General features: G+C 40.3%; 1 protein-coding gene across 1 annotated transcript in view; it reads right to left on the reverse strand.

The window, feature by feature from the left end:
- Window positions 1–16,121, reverse strand: part of TENM1 (teneurin transmembrane protein 1) — a 256,403-nt gene that overhangs the window by 161,818 nt on the left and 78,464 nt on the right. Inside the window, exon 3 of the mRNA XM_075107184.1 lies at window positions 3,998–4,238. Coding sequence (XP_074963285.1) covers window positions 3,998–4,238 — 241 coding nt within the window. The remainder of the gene's footprint in view (window positions 1–3,997; window positions 4,239–16,121) is intronic.

Below are 16,121 nucleotides of genomic sequence, written 5' to 3' on the forward strand. Positions count from 1 at the left end.
AATCAATGTTTCCTGGGTTTTTATGTGATGTGAGAAGTCCTTGCAGTCTTTTTCTGGCAATACTTGCAAATTATTTTTCTGTGTCACAATGAAATTACTGCATGTTCATAAGTCATTTTAATAATGAATATGTTTTATTCAAAACTGTGTGTGCACGCATACGGAGAGCGCCTACGTTTGCATTCACAGGCAACACTGCAGCCCGATGGCCGCAGCACAGCCAGGCGGCAGTTTGAGCTGTTACACCTCCTACAGGTACAGCTCTTCTCCCATTTCTTCATCAACACCTCTTCTACATGTCCTCTGAAGTTTTAAAGGCGTTCCTAATTCTCATTTTCATTTGGGTTGCTTATCATTAGAATAACTGGCAGGGTTAGAGAACCAGCCTTGGCAATGACATACATCTAGACCCTGTTCTTGTCTTTGCCAAAAGCTCGTGTGAACTTGAACAAGTAATTTTGCCTTTCCAAGTCGGTCTCCTCATTAAAAAGTTGGGCTTGTAAGCTGAGTCCTGACAAAACTGTTTGGCGGATTACTCCACGCATCTAACACCTCTAGAGGAAGCACAAAACAGAATTTCTGATTTGGCCTTTTCTATAAGACTATAGCAAAGTTTTACTCTACAAAAGAGCTTTCAGAACACATACCTCGATATATGTCTTTACTGCAGCCTTTGTGGTCTAATCTAGGGTTTCAAATTCTGATTACGTAAGATTACATGTTTAACCAGAGTATTGCAAATATTTTCAGAACTACAGAATTTTCTTTTACATAAATATGACACATTATCTTTATGAGCAGACTCATAAACTTGCTTTATTTCTGACTGTCCAGAGTGAACAGGATTTACAGTCACACGATTAGTTCCAGGAAATCTTTTCCTGTCTGAAAATTCTCTAATATTTTGTGGCTCTAGATAAACCATGCAAACACATGTGCTGTTTATGGATTAACAGGAGATATAGTTGGAAGAAAAGCTGAACATGTGCATTCTGATTTTTGCCTAGTTATTACAGTAGGGAATACATTACTGTCTAAGTCTTTTTGATTGCAAATGTTCCAAATTAAAAAAAAATCTGCTTAGACATATTAAGTATGTACATATTAGGTAGATTTGGTACTATTAAAGATTTAGCACAGAAATACAGCTGCCATTGACATGTTTCCCTTTATTTTGCAGGATTATTTTTAATGGGCAGCCAAACATTAATGGAGAAGGAAAGCGAGAGAATTCCGATATTAGGCCAAAGTATTTGTTCAATTTTAGCCGAATCATTCCATGTTAATGGAAGGAAAAAACAGGCTGCAAGCCCTTCTTCTTCCCCAAGGCTGTGTTGTGTACTATAGAGACTTCCGATGACAAATTTTTGTGTTACAATGCTCCCCTGCTATATCACCTGCCTGCACGTAAACTGCAGATACATCTTGGCAAGCGGTCTCTCAGATTCTACTTTCAGATTATATAGCCTTTCAGCCAGCTTCATGAGAGGCTGCAGCGAGCTATCAGAGAGGGCATGAAATCAGCTGAAACAACCACTGAAGGGTAGGAGTGAGGAAAATGCCCAGACTTTGTGAATCAGTAACGTACAGCCCGCAATATGTTTTCCAGTAGGAATTCCTAAGCCACTGCACAGCCCTTTCATCAGTATCCAATTATATAATTATAGATATAACTATATATCTATTTATTTGTCCTTTATAAGAAGTTTCAAATTGTCAAAAATAACAAGAAACCAGAAAAATTAAACTGAACTCAAAAGAGACTTAAAATTGCAAAGTATGTTCCCCACTGAGGTCTGACAAGAATATAGCGAACAGGGATGCAGAAAGGCTAAACAAGATCTACCTAACTGTTAAATAAAAAGAACCAAAAGCTGCTTAATGGATACAGAACACCCAGGGATCAACCTTATATGCAGCAGAAAGTATAGAATACATAAGCTGGTTACACCAGAAATGACAGAGATTTATCTTTATAAAGATTATGTAAACAGAAGCTTCTAGCGCTAGAAGGACAAGGACTAGCTGAACTAAAATCTTGTTTATGATCACTTTCAGAGAAAAGTTTCCATCCTCCTTGTTTCTTTTCATGAATTGTCCTAAAGACAAAGTTTTATTTCAGAATTAATCAGCTTATTCTTCAATCCCAACTTTCAGAGACGAAAAACTTAATTTGACACTTTTGACCAGCAGAAGTTAAGTGTTTAAATATGTATACTTGTGCTGGTGTTGGCTGGGGTAGAGTTAATTTTCTTCACAGTAGTGAGTAGGGGCTGGGGTTTGCATCTCTGCTGGAACCAGTGTTGATAACACGGGGATGTTTCCGTTCCTGCTGAGCGGGGCTTGGCACAGAGCCAAGGCCTTTCTGCCCCTCACCCCACCCCACCAGCGAGGGGCTGGGGGGGCACAAGGAGCTGGGAGGGGACACGGCCGGGACAGCTGACCCCAACTGACCCCAGGGATGTCCCACACCGTACGGCGTCACGTTCAGCATATAGGGCTGGGGGAAGGAGGAGGAAGGGGGGGATGTTGGGAGTGATGGCGTTTGTCTTCCCAAGCCACCGTTACGCGTGATGGAGCCCTGATCTCCTGGGGATGGCTGAGCACCCGCCTGCCCGTGGGAAGGAGGGAATGAGTTCCTTGGTTTGCTTTGCTTGTGTGTGCGGCTTTTGCTTTACCTGTAAAACTGTCTTTATCTCAACTGATGAGTTTTCTCACTTTTACTCTTCTGATTCTTTCCCCCATCCCACTGAGGGGGAGTGAGCGAGTGGCTGGGGGCGGGGGGTGAGTTGCCAGTTGGGGTTAAACCATGACAATACTAAAATTAAGTTTTGTAATAAAATAAAAATGACCTTTTTAGAATAGAACAAAATGTAGGTTTCAGTGTTTAATTGTGATTAATGGTCCTTGGACATATGTGTATTAAAAAGAAAACATTTTTATGCATAACACCTTATATTCTCTGGATCAGATTAGTTGGATGTCAGACACTCATCTGTTTCATCACACACAGCTTTCACAGCCAGCCATGCACTTTACATGTTTTAAAATGCCAAAACCCAAGGGAAACCCTAGTCAAAACTTCTTGGTGCTCTGTTCACTAGGAAGAGGAAGAAGGTTGCAGAAAATGAAGGGATTGTTTTAAGCATCAAGTCAGCAAACACAGCTGCAGTTAAAAGCCGTCAAATTAGCTAATAGTTATCGGGAACAAAAGCAGCTTATTACAGCCAAGAAGTCAAAGGAAACTGTGTATCCACCTCAGTGGCAGAGCTTTGGATACTGAAACACAGGTTTGCTGAATACAGAATGTATTTGCTTTCAATTATTTTTCAGAGTAGATTATTTGTGTAAACTATGAATAATCCTGATGTTGAACCCTCCCTTCCCCAGCTCCCAGAGGTAAGGCTCTCCATGCTCAATACCTGTCTTGGGCCTGTATCATTTCTCCATCACCAATTGATTATCAAATTATATTATTTGTGTATATGTGCAATGAAGTGTTTAAATACACATTGAGGAAAATGTTATTTTAATAATATTTCCCATCTTTTCTTATCCACAGGAAAGCTATAGCCTCAACACTGACCGCAGAAGTGCCAGAGCACACCGATCAAACAAAATGTCTATTTGCCGATTACAAAACGGCCCTGGGAGAACACGGGAGGGTGAGACAAGTGCACATGCACAAATCCTGATCGTACACAACTCTGAAATACCTCTGTAGTCTACACACCTTAAGGAAATCAATGTCTTCCAAAACTTTGCAATACAGGTGCTTTTATGAGCGTTAATGATCTAGGTGAATCAAGGGAATAAGGCCTTCACATGGCTACACGACATGACCTCAAATCGCAATGAATTGGCCCGTCACAAGTGACGGTGGTGTAATTCCCCATCACCCCCTCATGTCAATGTCAGGCCTCCTCCCCGTCGTCTTTTTTTTTTTTTTTTTTTTTAAACATTTGAGATACGTTGTGTAAAACAGGTTGGTCTGTACCTGGTTTCCAGCGGGATGTTGCTGTTGAGGACCCAGCTGTTATGGAGATGCACCGAATCTTGCGTACTGGTGGGGGGAGTTGGGGCAGCAGGACTGGGCTGGCTGCGGGTGGTCATTGATCTTCTCTGGAGAGAATCAGCTGTCGGAGGTGGTTTTCTGGCGCAGGTGCACGCGTGTGGTGGTGGAGGTGGCGGCGGGAGGGGTCTGAAGGTGAACTGGTTGTGTGGGCTACCTGGCATATCTGAAACAACAAAGAAAAGGCAAAGAAACCCACAGAACATTATTATTTTAAAAGGATCAAGAGAGCACGAGCGTGGTATAATATTTATTGGGATTAAAACATTATGCTTTCATATTGTTAACCCAGTTGCCTGTAAAATGTTGTTCTAACATATAAAATAAATTAAGACATAATACTCTACTGAAATGGAGAATATCAGCTGTAGCCACACGCCCTCCAGCACTGTAGTTCAGTAGTTCAACAAAAAACAAAACAAAGAAAAGAAGAAGATATAACATTCACGTAATTTGTCATAGGATTTTTGGGGGAGGAGGGTAAAGAACAAATAAATCAAGTTGACATTGAATTGCAGCACAGATACCAACTGATTTCATGAGGTATAAATCTCATTTAAGAACGTCTATGAAAGAAACAGACACAGTATAAGAATTAGTCTTGCACTTCAAATCACCAGAGAACATAATCGAGTAATTCCTAGCACCTAACAAACATCTTGCATAAAACAAGGTTAACATATTTCTACGAGTCTGTTACCGCATTTGTTAAATGAGACCTGGGAAAAGTCTTAAAGACTATCCAAAGCACTAGCGAGCCAGATACCCAGCGTGTTCTGTGGCAGCTAAAGGCAGATGACCTGGCAAGGAGCTCACAGCCACCCGACCGGGCGGTGAAGGAGACGGAGCGCAAGACGTGCGTGGCGGCTACCCCGGGCCCTGCCCCCCGAGCTGCCGCTGCCCCCCGGGCCCCCAGCGCTGCCCCCCAGCACCCGAGAAGGAACCTGTAACTGCGCGGGTCCTGCCCGGCGCCAACGCTGCTACATGGCTTTAGGGTGGCTCAGCCTGTGCCAGGGAGCCGAGTCCTTCTGCAAAAGACAACGAAGATACAAACAGGGAGTAACGGTGCTCTGAACGGACAACAAAATCTTGTTTTCTCTACTTCCCACAAGAGTCTCCAAAGCCTCTCAGTACAGCAGGAAACACAGCTATGGAGAATTGAGGCAAGAAATTCCTTTTTAAAGGAACAATAACAAACACTTCGCAAAGAAGATGCTGATAGAAAATTGCTGCCAGATTGGGTGAACTGTGAAGCTGTTAACCTGAAACTCTTCCAGCTAATTTACCTCAGTGCCTAACGCAGCTTTGCCCCATTTCTATACTCCCCCCCACTCTCCCTTTTACCTTAGCAGACATCCAGTTAAATTTGCACAAAACCAGCTGGAGCGGAGCACTGATGAACCTGCAAAAATTCCCTGCAAGGAACTGTTGTTGTCATCCATTTACAACACACGCTTTCTTTAAATTATGACATGATGTGTCTTCAAGGTGAAAGATGAAAGCGTGCCCCTTCCTTTCTTGGAACGGCTGGTGGAAAAAAAAGCACTTTTTTTTTTCTCTGTGACAGTCACAATTTACCCCAACTGGAGAAACAAGGTTGTTCAGTGCTCCACATAAGCTCTTCTATGCTGTGGTAAGCAAAGCTGTCATGGATTTGGCCCAGGCTTAATCCTTTTAATTTCATTGATCTTTTCTCGAGGCAGCATTCTTACAGCTGCATTAAGGTTTACGCTGTAGTATTAGTTTGCATATACCAGAAAGGCATTTCTAAGCATATTAGAAAATTGGAGACCTCAGTAAATTAAATCACTGGAGTCAACAGTCCAGAGCTCTGAAATAATCTGCTACGGCACTTTCATATAATAATTAATCTCAGTAAATCCTGTATCCTGCTATTTTAGAACTGAAAGCTACCCAAATTTTGGACATAACATTTGATGTCCAGCATCCTCAAGTATTTGCTCAGTGACATTCCCTTACTTAGTAGTATCAATCTTAAAGCCACGCTACAGAGAATTTGCAGGATGATTATACATCCTATCATTTGCATGACAAGTCATTTTAACGGCTGTGCCACTGTCCTGCTAGAAAATTGCTGGTCTTTGCCACGACACGCAGTTAGGCTCTGCAAGGTACATCAAAAGCTACGCAGTAAACGCCGAGCAGCCAAGGAGACTGCTTCTCTAGGTAAATGGGAAAAAAATGTATCATCTGTAAGGCAAGACACCTCTTGGCTCCTTCCTTCCCCTTTTATCTGTACTGTCCCTACCCTGTCAATAGCACACAATTATCTGACAAATAGTTTAGTTTGTCCCATGCAATAGACTGGTTCTGCTTTGTGAACCATGAAGTATTTCTGGCTGGTGGGGTACCTTATATCTCCCAGTGCAATTTACTGCAATACATTAATGCATCAGATTTCCTGGGGAATTCCTTCTCCGTTATCACACTTGTCACCCCTTCATCCAGCTACTGGCATCACAGAAAACCTCACATCAGGTTCTGAAGTATTTTGGTGATTTAAAGACAAGTTTACAAGTTTTCTGCAGCAGACCTTCACCTCAAACAATGCAAATTCATAATGCTGAGAATCAGTCTGAGTTTCCAATTAGTTTTTACAGACCTTCTAATCTGGTAAAGTTATTTTTATTTTGCTTGAAACTAAGCCTACAACTCATTAACTTTATTTTTATACCACAAAAAAACGGTGCTTGGGATATAAAGCATCATTATATCTAAATATGCACACTTACGATTCTTCAGGACTCTGAATAAACAGTAGATTCAGTAAAATAACTTAGGGCAAAATCATTTAAATACCTAAAAAGTGATATTACACAAGATAATTTGTCTGAAGCCGACAAGTTTCCAAAATGTATGGGAGTGATATAGAAATTAGCTCAGCTATGAATTTTTATCCTGTTGCTATTGTTCAGCATAATGCTACCCATAACAACTGCTGGTTTTATTCTTAATGGTTGCTAATGACGTTCAGATTTTTAAATTTGTTTACATCAGAAAGTCTATGTACGATATGCAAATACAGCATCATTTGTTTTCAATGTGTTCATTGACAAGGTAGGAGTTTCCATTCATCTGAAAGTGTAAGTATAAAACATGATTTCAGCTCAAACTTTACATTTACAATAATTTACTCCAAATCAGATTCTCACCTGAGGAGCGCCCAAAATCCCAAAGAGATGCTCCTGGCCCTGGTATTTTTTTTTTTCCACCCACCTAAGGGGCTGTTTAGAAAATGTCTAAATTCTTTCCCCTGAGAATTCATTATTTTTAAATAGCTCTCTCATTTCAGCAGAGCCCATCTAGAACTGTGATGTTTCCTGAGAAGATCTATATAACATTCTGCTCCTTCGCCGTATATGGGATCTGCTTTGTTTTGCTCTAACTGCACACTCCCCATCCATGCCACAAACTCTACTTAACCCCCCCTTCTTTTTAATATGTTTTAAGGTTTTGCTTTCATTCTTCAGTAACAATGTTGATTTGTTCAGCTTTTTTACTTTGAGACACTTCCCAATCTCCATGCACTCACTCCAACAGACAAACCGCTGCATTGATGTTAGCTATAAACAAGAAAAACTTTCCGTGTAATTCTGCTAGTTGGAAGGATTTCTACTTGCTCTCCTTTCTCTGAAGTTTGGAGGGAGTTCTGCTTCGGTCCTGAATGCTTCTTCTTTGGTTCTGACTCATTCTTTTGGATGGCCCTTGAGCGACACTGAACACACGCCGCTCCGGGGCACCTGTGTACCGGAGCTTGGGATCCTGCAGCTACGGAGCACAGACCTCAACAGCTCCTCTCCAGCTGCTGAGTTCTACCACTACTGCTTCTTCCTTCAGGAGATACGATAATTCAGATCTTGCTTTTTTACTAGGCCTCTACTTCTCAGAAAGTGGAAAGTTAATTAACTTAGATATTCCCTTCCTCTGCCACGCCGGCTGAGTGCTGCCGCTCTGCTCAGGAGTTATTGGAGACACAGACCAATGGACAAGGGCAGCGTTAACATAAACTCATTTTCCTTAAAAGTCAGGCTAAAATGCCTTTGTAATCATAATCACAAACATGTAGCTGAAATGCTTTATAGACTGACAAAAATTAAATAAGCAGCTTTATCAACTAGTTAGCACCTGATTAAAAAATAGTTTTGCAAATAAGCCAGGCCTTTGCTAAAGTATTTCCTAATGGTCTTAAAGTACACTTTACTATACTTTTTGGATCCACATAGAAAGAAGGCGTAATTGAACTGTTTTATCATTTACTGATAAGACTACAATAGCCCATATTGTTACTAAGTGAAGTATATCAGAGAGAATATATTAAAAAGTAATGAACCTTAAAAGGTTTGCATCTAACCTGTAGAGCTTTTGAGATATTTTATTTTTTTCAGTTCCTAAATTCATTATTTATTGGTATGTTTGGAGTTTTTTTTCAACTAGGTATGTCTCAGCTGAGTATGAATTAGCTTGCAATCCATTATTTAAAGAACAAACTAGCAACATATGTCAGAGTTTATTTAAAAGTTCTGCGGGTATACTACTGCTCAGTTACAATCTGTAATTTTTTCTCAAGAAGAGGTGAAGAAGCATGATGTTATTTATCAAAATTGAGCCTTGGAACAGCTAAATCTGCACCGTGCAGGGAGACGTGTCTGACACCACCTAACAGACTGGAGGGATTATGCCCAGAGAACTGCGCCCAACTTATATAAATGGGCATTGAAGAGCTGGGAAGGCTTCCGTGTGCAGGGAAGACAGAGAATCTGCATGCTGAAGACTAGAGCTAAAAAGCATAGAATAAAAACTCTCAATGTAACAAAGCGATTTATGCCCTGGGTCTAAGAAGAAAAAGTAAGAATTAGATGTAAGTGCTACCGTGGCAGACTGCTGCCTTTGCTACCTGTTAATATACTTACTGATGTCGTGTAAGTCTTTACACCCTTTCCTTCCATTCTGAATTTAAAATTATTCTTTTGCTCCCTGTGTACCAGTGACCTTACTAAGTCCCTAATTATATTTTAGCTGTCTCTGAATTCCTATTATTTTTGCTGTCACATATTTTGAGAAAAGGTGAATATGAAAAAAAAAAAAGACCCTGTATGAAACTGCTTTATTGGTGTGTAAATTTACATTGTGTTTCAAGAGTCTGTTCTGCACTTGCTCCTTCCGATGGAGCCCAACATTTAGCTGGCCTATCTTACTCACAACATCCTTTGCTTCACAAACTTTTTCAGACTACTAGGATATAAAAGGATCTAACCAGCACATTTAATACCAATTTACCTTTAAATTATTGTCTTGCTGTATAAAATTTTCCCCAGCCTTATTACACAGTAAATCTTCCAGAATATAAAATACCAAAGATCTCTAAAGAATTCTACAAACCGTATGGTTTTATGCACAACGAAGTTTATAATGTAAGGAAAGCTTATAAACTAAAGGTCATACGGACCCGAAGTTTACATAGTAAGTAAAAGAGATTTAGAGACCTCCAGAGACCAATACCACTTCCCACGACAGCCTACTGACTCATGCCCAAGGTGCTTCGAGCTCGCCCCTGGGGCAGCAGATTTCTCTTGCTGAGCAGGTCGGGACAGCCCAGGACAGACTGAAGGAGGGGTAGCCCAATTAGGCATTGGGGATCATCAAGGGGCTCCGGGCACTTTATTTATCAGTACTGGTGTGCCCTCAAATAGCCAAGTAAATAATTTCATACCATACTGCCACTCTCAGAGTAGAATGGATCCTACGTATTGTTGTTTAGGCTGCGCTGAAAACACAGCACTTCACTTCCGAAGAAAAATTAACCGAGATCTTATGCCACGTACTTTGAATGGCATCAATGAGCATAAAATACAGCTGGATTTACATTATAATAATGTAATGATGTCAAACAAATGATGTACAATACTTACACACTCAGTCCAATGTGTTCATATGCATCTCATTAAATGTTTCCTTTATGTTCTCAGTATCACATATGTTCAATCCCCTTGAATCACTTACAATTACACACACGCACACGATAACAGCTTCTAACTCGTAATTCATGGATCATCTTAATAAAAAGAGATTCAGTAAAATAAGAATTTGAATAATTTCCTAATGCTAACAGAAACTTCTTCATCATTTCCAAGTTTAGCCATAGTTAAAAATGAAATACGACGGCAATTCAACTCTCCTGAAAAAACAAGTAACATTTACATTGAATGCTGTACAGCCTAACTGTGTGGGGAAAAAATCTGTTCTGCCTATAAGCTACAAGGACGGTAAGGACTTCTTACGATGGCTGTGTGGCACTTCTTTTACTATTTTTACATTAACAGTCAAAACTTGTACGCTAAGACCTGAGCGACTGTATTTGTGAACCCTCATAACGGACCTCGTTCTAGGAAACTTTACAAAACCATAATTACCCAGTCTGGAACCGCAGACTAAAAAGGAACAACAGGAGCATCACCAGCAGGTCTCTGTTTAAAACACTGTTGCTTTTACAGAAGAGCTTTATGTTTCTTTAATTCTCTTTAATGCAATTTCTTGTGAAATAGCGCTAAACTCAGCTAAAACTCCTTCTGGGGTCCGTATTTATTTAGGGAGACTAACACGAGCCTGGGATTTTCCCATTATTTTAATTTACATTTTTGGTCCAATTCTAAAAACAAATGCTGGATTACTTCAAGTCTCCTAGGAGATCTTCAGAAATCGAGTAGTATAAATGGACTTTACTACCTGCATATGATACTAAGTATCAATGCCTTAAAACCTCTGGCAGTAGAGAGCATAAGGAATTTTCATTTGTATTTGCCAATCATTTGCCATTACTGCTGCATGTCAGGACGGTGACACTGCTGGGCTCTATTTCTGGTAAAACATCAATTAGTAGCACGACAAAAGTGAAGAAAATAGCGGAGATCTCATAGTGTTTTGGAAAATAAATCAGAAGTGTCTCAGAAGCGTCTCTGCAAACAAACTGTTTCGTGACTCAGCTGCAGGAAGGTGTGGGAGAATTTTTCAGGCAAAAGAACAGAGGTTAGACCTCATTAGAGAAGGAAGGACAGTGATTTATCGCTAGGGAACTATCACCTGGCCACCCCTTCAGACTTTGCTGATAGGATGCATTTAATAATACTCTGCCTTTCAAGATTCAAAAAATCCTGGCACCTGTCGTCTTTGTACCGTATACTTAGCTTGTCAATTTTACTTTGTAAAATTCTTGAAATAAGGCTGATACACTCTTTTTTTCAGGTGTGCGTGGGGGCTGTTTTTGGTTTTTCTGACGATAGAAATGCTAATATACTCAAACCAAAAGAAGGGCTGGTGGGCCCAAAGCTATCTATTTTTTTCTCCGGCTGTATCAGTGGGTGCAATGAAAGACACTACCTTTCCTGACAAACTTTGCCTCACTTAAAGGCACTTAAGTCTGTAGAACATTAGAGCTACAACAGCACTACTCCTCCCTAATTAACTCCATCACTCAATGTTTTAACTTGGGAGCCCGACTGCTGAAGTAGAATAATTTTGGACATAAACACGGCACTATAAGATGCCACTCTCTGCTGCGGTTTGTAATGAGAAATGAGTTTCAGGTTATAACGCTGCATACTGTGGACAGGATGCAAGTTTTAAATGTTATCATGCAGAAGCACCTGACAATATAAACATGCTGATGCGTGTTCAGGTAAAATAAACATTGCCAAAGGGGGGTGAAGAGCTGGAGCTCCTGAGGTGCTTTTATTCTGCTGAACTGTCTGAATTACAGCTTTATTCTACAGTATTTCTTCATATGGCTGTTAAATACCAATGCTCTCTGTGTGTAATTTTTATGTGAAAATACTATTCCATTTACGTGAAATGCTCACATTTACGTCAATTCATATGACAAATTCAAAATAAACCTATCCTTCTCACACCCTTCCACCTCCTTCATCGCAGGCGCTACATCCATCAGATTCTTTCCAATACCCACCCACGTGAGACAAGACTCCTCTTCAGTCACCACAGCCTGTTCCAACACAAGACAGGCCCGTTGGTGGCTGAGTCACAGAGGTCAAGGACAAGACGGGAAGGGAGAACAAAAGCAGCACTCCAGTTAGGATGGAGACCGAGGGAGCAACCTAAACAGCAGCTCCAGCTTCCAGTGGTGGGTTTAGCAGATCAAGCAGCTGCTGGTACAATTAACATCACGCAGCATTCAAAGGATAGAAGTGGAGACTGACAGCTCCCAGCCAGCCTAAAGGTGACATTTCAGGACAATGTGTAACTCCTGCCATTTCTTAGAAGTGGTGGGTTCAGCTGGTATCACGAGTTGTAACTTCTATCAGTGGCAACTCACGGGGGACAGTACAGTCACCGTTCTGAAACTCCGAACAAAGCAGGAGAGGTTATAGCTTACAGAGCAAGCCTATCATCCAGGCTTACAAATGCCGGGCAGTTACAAGTAGCCTGGCAGCAAATTTTGACGACCTTAGAGGTGAACAGATTTTGATTAAAGAGCAGTTTATGATTGGTAAAAGAGGTTGCGAACAGCCACAGCTGTAAAAATTAATGTTTCCCCAGTTATTGATGGTTTTCGGCGGAGTGATATATATTCAAGTTTTGGCCTTTGTGTCATTAAATTCATTAGCTGTGAGGGCTTTTCTAAAAGGTATCTATGGGTAACGGAATTAGCAACTATAAATCATACTGAAATACACAGTGTATTTAGCCCAGTAGTTCAGTGGAAATATCACTACTATGGCCATATTAAGCCACTTTGTCACCAACCTCTCTACAGTGGATGATAACCTTCCCGGCCGGCCTCTTACCTGCTCCATCTGTGTTCCTGTTACTTTGCAATATTTTTAGGAAAAAAGACTGCCTGAGGCCGTGCCCTGTTACAGACCCAAATAATGCAAAACCCTGCAGCATTCGAATTCACTGCACAGCGACAGCTGAGGTGAAGACTCTTCCATTTCAGTGCTCGCCTTCTCAAAGCTGGGGACAGTGACTTGAGTCCCACCAGTTGACTGAGGTACAGAATCCCGTTGAAGTTAAAGCCCAGCCATGAGACAGATCACTCTGTTGATTCATATTTCTGGAAATATAAAGTATTCTGTGGCTCTACAGAAATACAAAAAGATGGCAAGCCCTAAGTCATGGCCGAACCTGCCAGTTACATCAGGACCCAAACTCAAGCCCCAAAAGGCATGTTCATGCGCATTCCTGAAATTACCAGGGGCAAGATCCCAAGCATATCTCCCATCTATCTGGACTCAGACAAAGCTAGCGCTTTGTAGGCAGCACTGCAAACTTTAAGCATACTTCAAGGTGGAAGTGTCTGAACTTTCTGTCTTCAAGGGTGAATCACCCTCCAGCTCTTCCCACCTGGATACATAAAGGCTTTGCTCAGGACACCTAACTCTCTGCACTCCAGATAATCATGTCAAATCCAGACATCCAGCATGTCTCCTGACATTATTTTGCAGAGCATAACTGAAAATACTAGATCCATTTTCATCATCAATACCATGTACAGGCGTAGAAGCTTGACGTTCAACCAGAATTCACCATAAATCACTGGGCTGCATCTGATTTAAACCTGTATCCCTGTACTGGCTTTGTAGAAATTATTTCCACTGTGTTCTCTGAGATCTAATTTTAAAGTGATTCTTCTTTCTCTGTAGACTGTATGGAGTAGCAGAGCTGTTTGTTGCTACAACTTTTCTGCTAGCTATTTTGGATCATCAGAGAGAAAACTTTATACAGAAGCGTGCTACCAACCAATAAAATGAACAGCTTTTGGTGAAATGGATAACACTTTCATCTGACTCTTCCTGAATGACTGCATATACATTCAAACTTGTTACATAAATTAGGAATTCTTCCTGAAGTCAAGAAGAGACTTCCACTTCATCTTAGTGGATGTTAGTTTTAAAGACAGTTGATGAATTGACAAGCAGCAAGTATATGTGCTTATTACTGGTCAAGAAATACTGTTGATAACTTTAAAAATCAAAGTACACGTGACCCTTGCTATCCTATACTCTCCTCAGGGTAGTCTGACCAATAACATAATTTGCAATTAATACATAAATGACAGTAGGACAGATTTTTCTCAACAGCGTTACTAGTTCCCTGTTGGTCAGGGTAGAGAGCCCACACGGAACTGGACTGTTTCCTTCAACTTCACTTACATTCTACTTCGCAAACTTTAGTTGACAGATTTCTTAAAGAAGAGCTCTTTAAGACAAATTACAGTTTCAAACCATATATTGCCCTTTTGAAGTTTTGCTTTAGAAGAGAAACACATCTTTAAACAGAGAATTATTTCAAATTATCTTTTAATTCTCTACTTCAACAGAGAATTGTTGTCTTAAATAAAGGAAACTTTGTTGTTGTTTGTTTTTTTTAAAAGGAGAACGGTAAGCTTAGCTGTGGGGTAGTTAGCATCAGTTTATCCTTGGTAACCCTTGAAAGTATGTCGTGTTACTTAAGAAGGAGGTTGCATGTAATTGTCGAATAGAATAACAGAAAGCTATCTGTCACTCACGGAATGATTTTACATGTTATCTAAATTACACTAAATTAGTTAAAGGATATAAGTCAGTGTAGAATTAGCTGACCAGCTACTTCTGCCTTTCATCCCTAGAGGTAGTTAACAAGTTCCTATCTCTCTCAACCTAACCCACAAATAAAAGAAATACTTCTACAAAAAGATCTATTCCTGCCATTGGTGTCTGCTAACATTTTATTTAGGAACGTTGACACGTCTCATAGTACGGAGCTTGCTGGGAGGAGAGACAATGGTACATGTGTAACTGATGGTAAACAACAAATCGATTGTTTTGTAAAGAAAAGAAAAACTCCCATAGGGAAAGACTAAATAACAACAGAGAAACCGCTAATGTAATACCTGAAAATGAACATAACAGCCTAGGCACAGGCACACAGTTTTCAAGGTAGTCTCTCTGACGCATATCCAGGCATTTACAAGCAAGCATGTAGATTTTCTGCAATACCAACATGCTTCTACCACTCCACTAAACCACGGGTTGTGGGCCTGGTTCCTCAGAACTATTCAGGGCTTTTAACTCCACTCTGCATTTTATGATTGGGACCCCTGCACTCTCAAACACCTTTGAAGATCTGAGCAGAGCATCTATCAAGTGCCAACGGGGTCCCTTCCGCACAAACCGACTCAGGCAGTTAGCTTCAGGCGGTAAGGTCTGACAAGCTTCTCCTGCTCGGCTTGCAAAAGTAGTCGAGGGCGATTCAAAACTAGCAAAGGTTACATCATTTTACAGCATTAATAGGTTATAAAAGTTCCTTGTGACCCTATCCTCGGTTCACCTCACAAAACATTTGCAAGGTTAATTTCACTCAAAGCTTAACCATATACAGTTATTTAAACTCATTGTAAATAAGACAGGCATTTTTGAATATTACTAGAAATTACAGCTACAAAATACCGAATAAAACCTTCAAAACAAATGCATAAAGAAGTATCAAGGGAAACATACTTTTTCATATGAATCTAACCAACAAAGTATTTTAATGAGTGCACATCTATTAAGAGAATTCTCAGGATACTGTAATTATTATTCATTTTCTAGAATTGTTTCACCATGAAGCTTTATGCTACTATGGGGACTTTAATGTTTATGTTTTGTGATGGCTGCGTTGACTATTAAAAAGCAATTTGGCTGACATTTTAAGTCTTTTGTTGCCAGTTTTAATTGCATTGTTCACCAAGCATCAACTCCCCCGTTAACTGCAAAAATTACAGGCCAACGTCAGTTTATAGTAATGACTGTTTAATGATTTTATCCTGTCAGTATGCCAGCTTCGTATGGATGCATGCATGATTAGTTTCATATCAAGACCTGTAATTAAATAATTGAAACCTAAACAAAAGAGAGTATCAAGCAGGAACACATCCCTAATAAAGACTCGAAGATTTATCAAGATACTAATTCCAAATTGAAAAATAATTAAAGTTTTGAGGTCAAACGGTGCGAGAGTTGGTGTTAAGGAGAAAAGTTCTCTGTACCTTTGG

This window comes from Phalacrocorax aristotelis, chromosome 11, assembly GCF_949628215.1.
Source record: "Phalacrocorax aristotelis chromosome 11, bGulAri2.1, whole genome shotgun sequence".
NCBI classification, from domain to species: domain Eukaryota; kingdom Metazoa; phylum Chordata; class Aves; order Suliformes; family Phalacrocoracidae; genus Phalacrocorax; species Phalacrocorax aristotelis.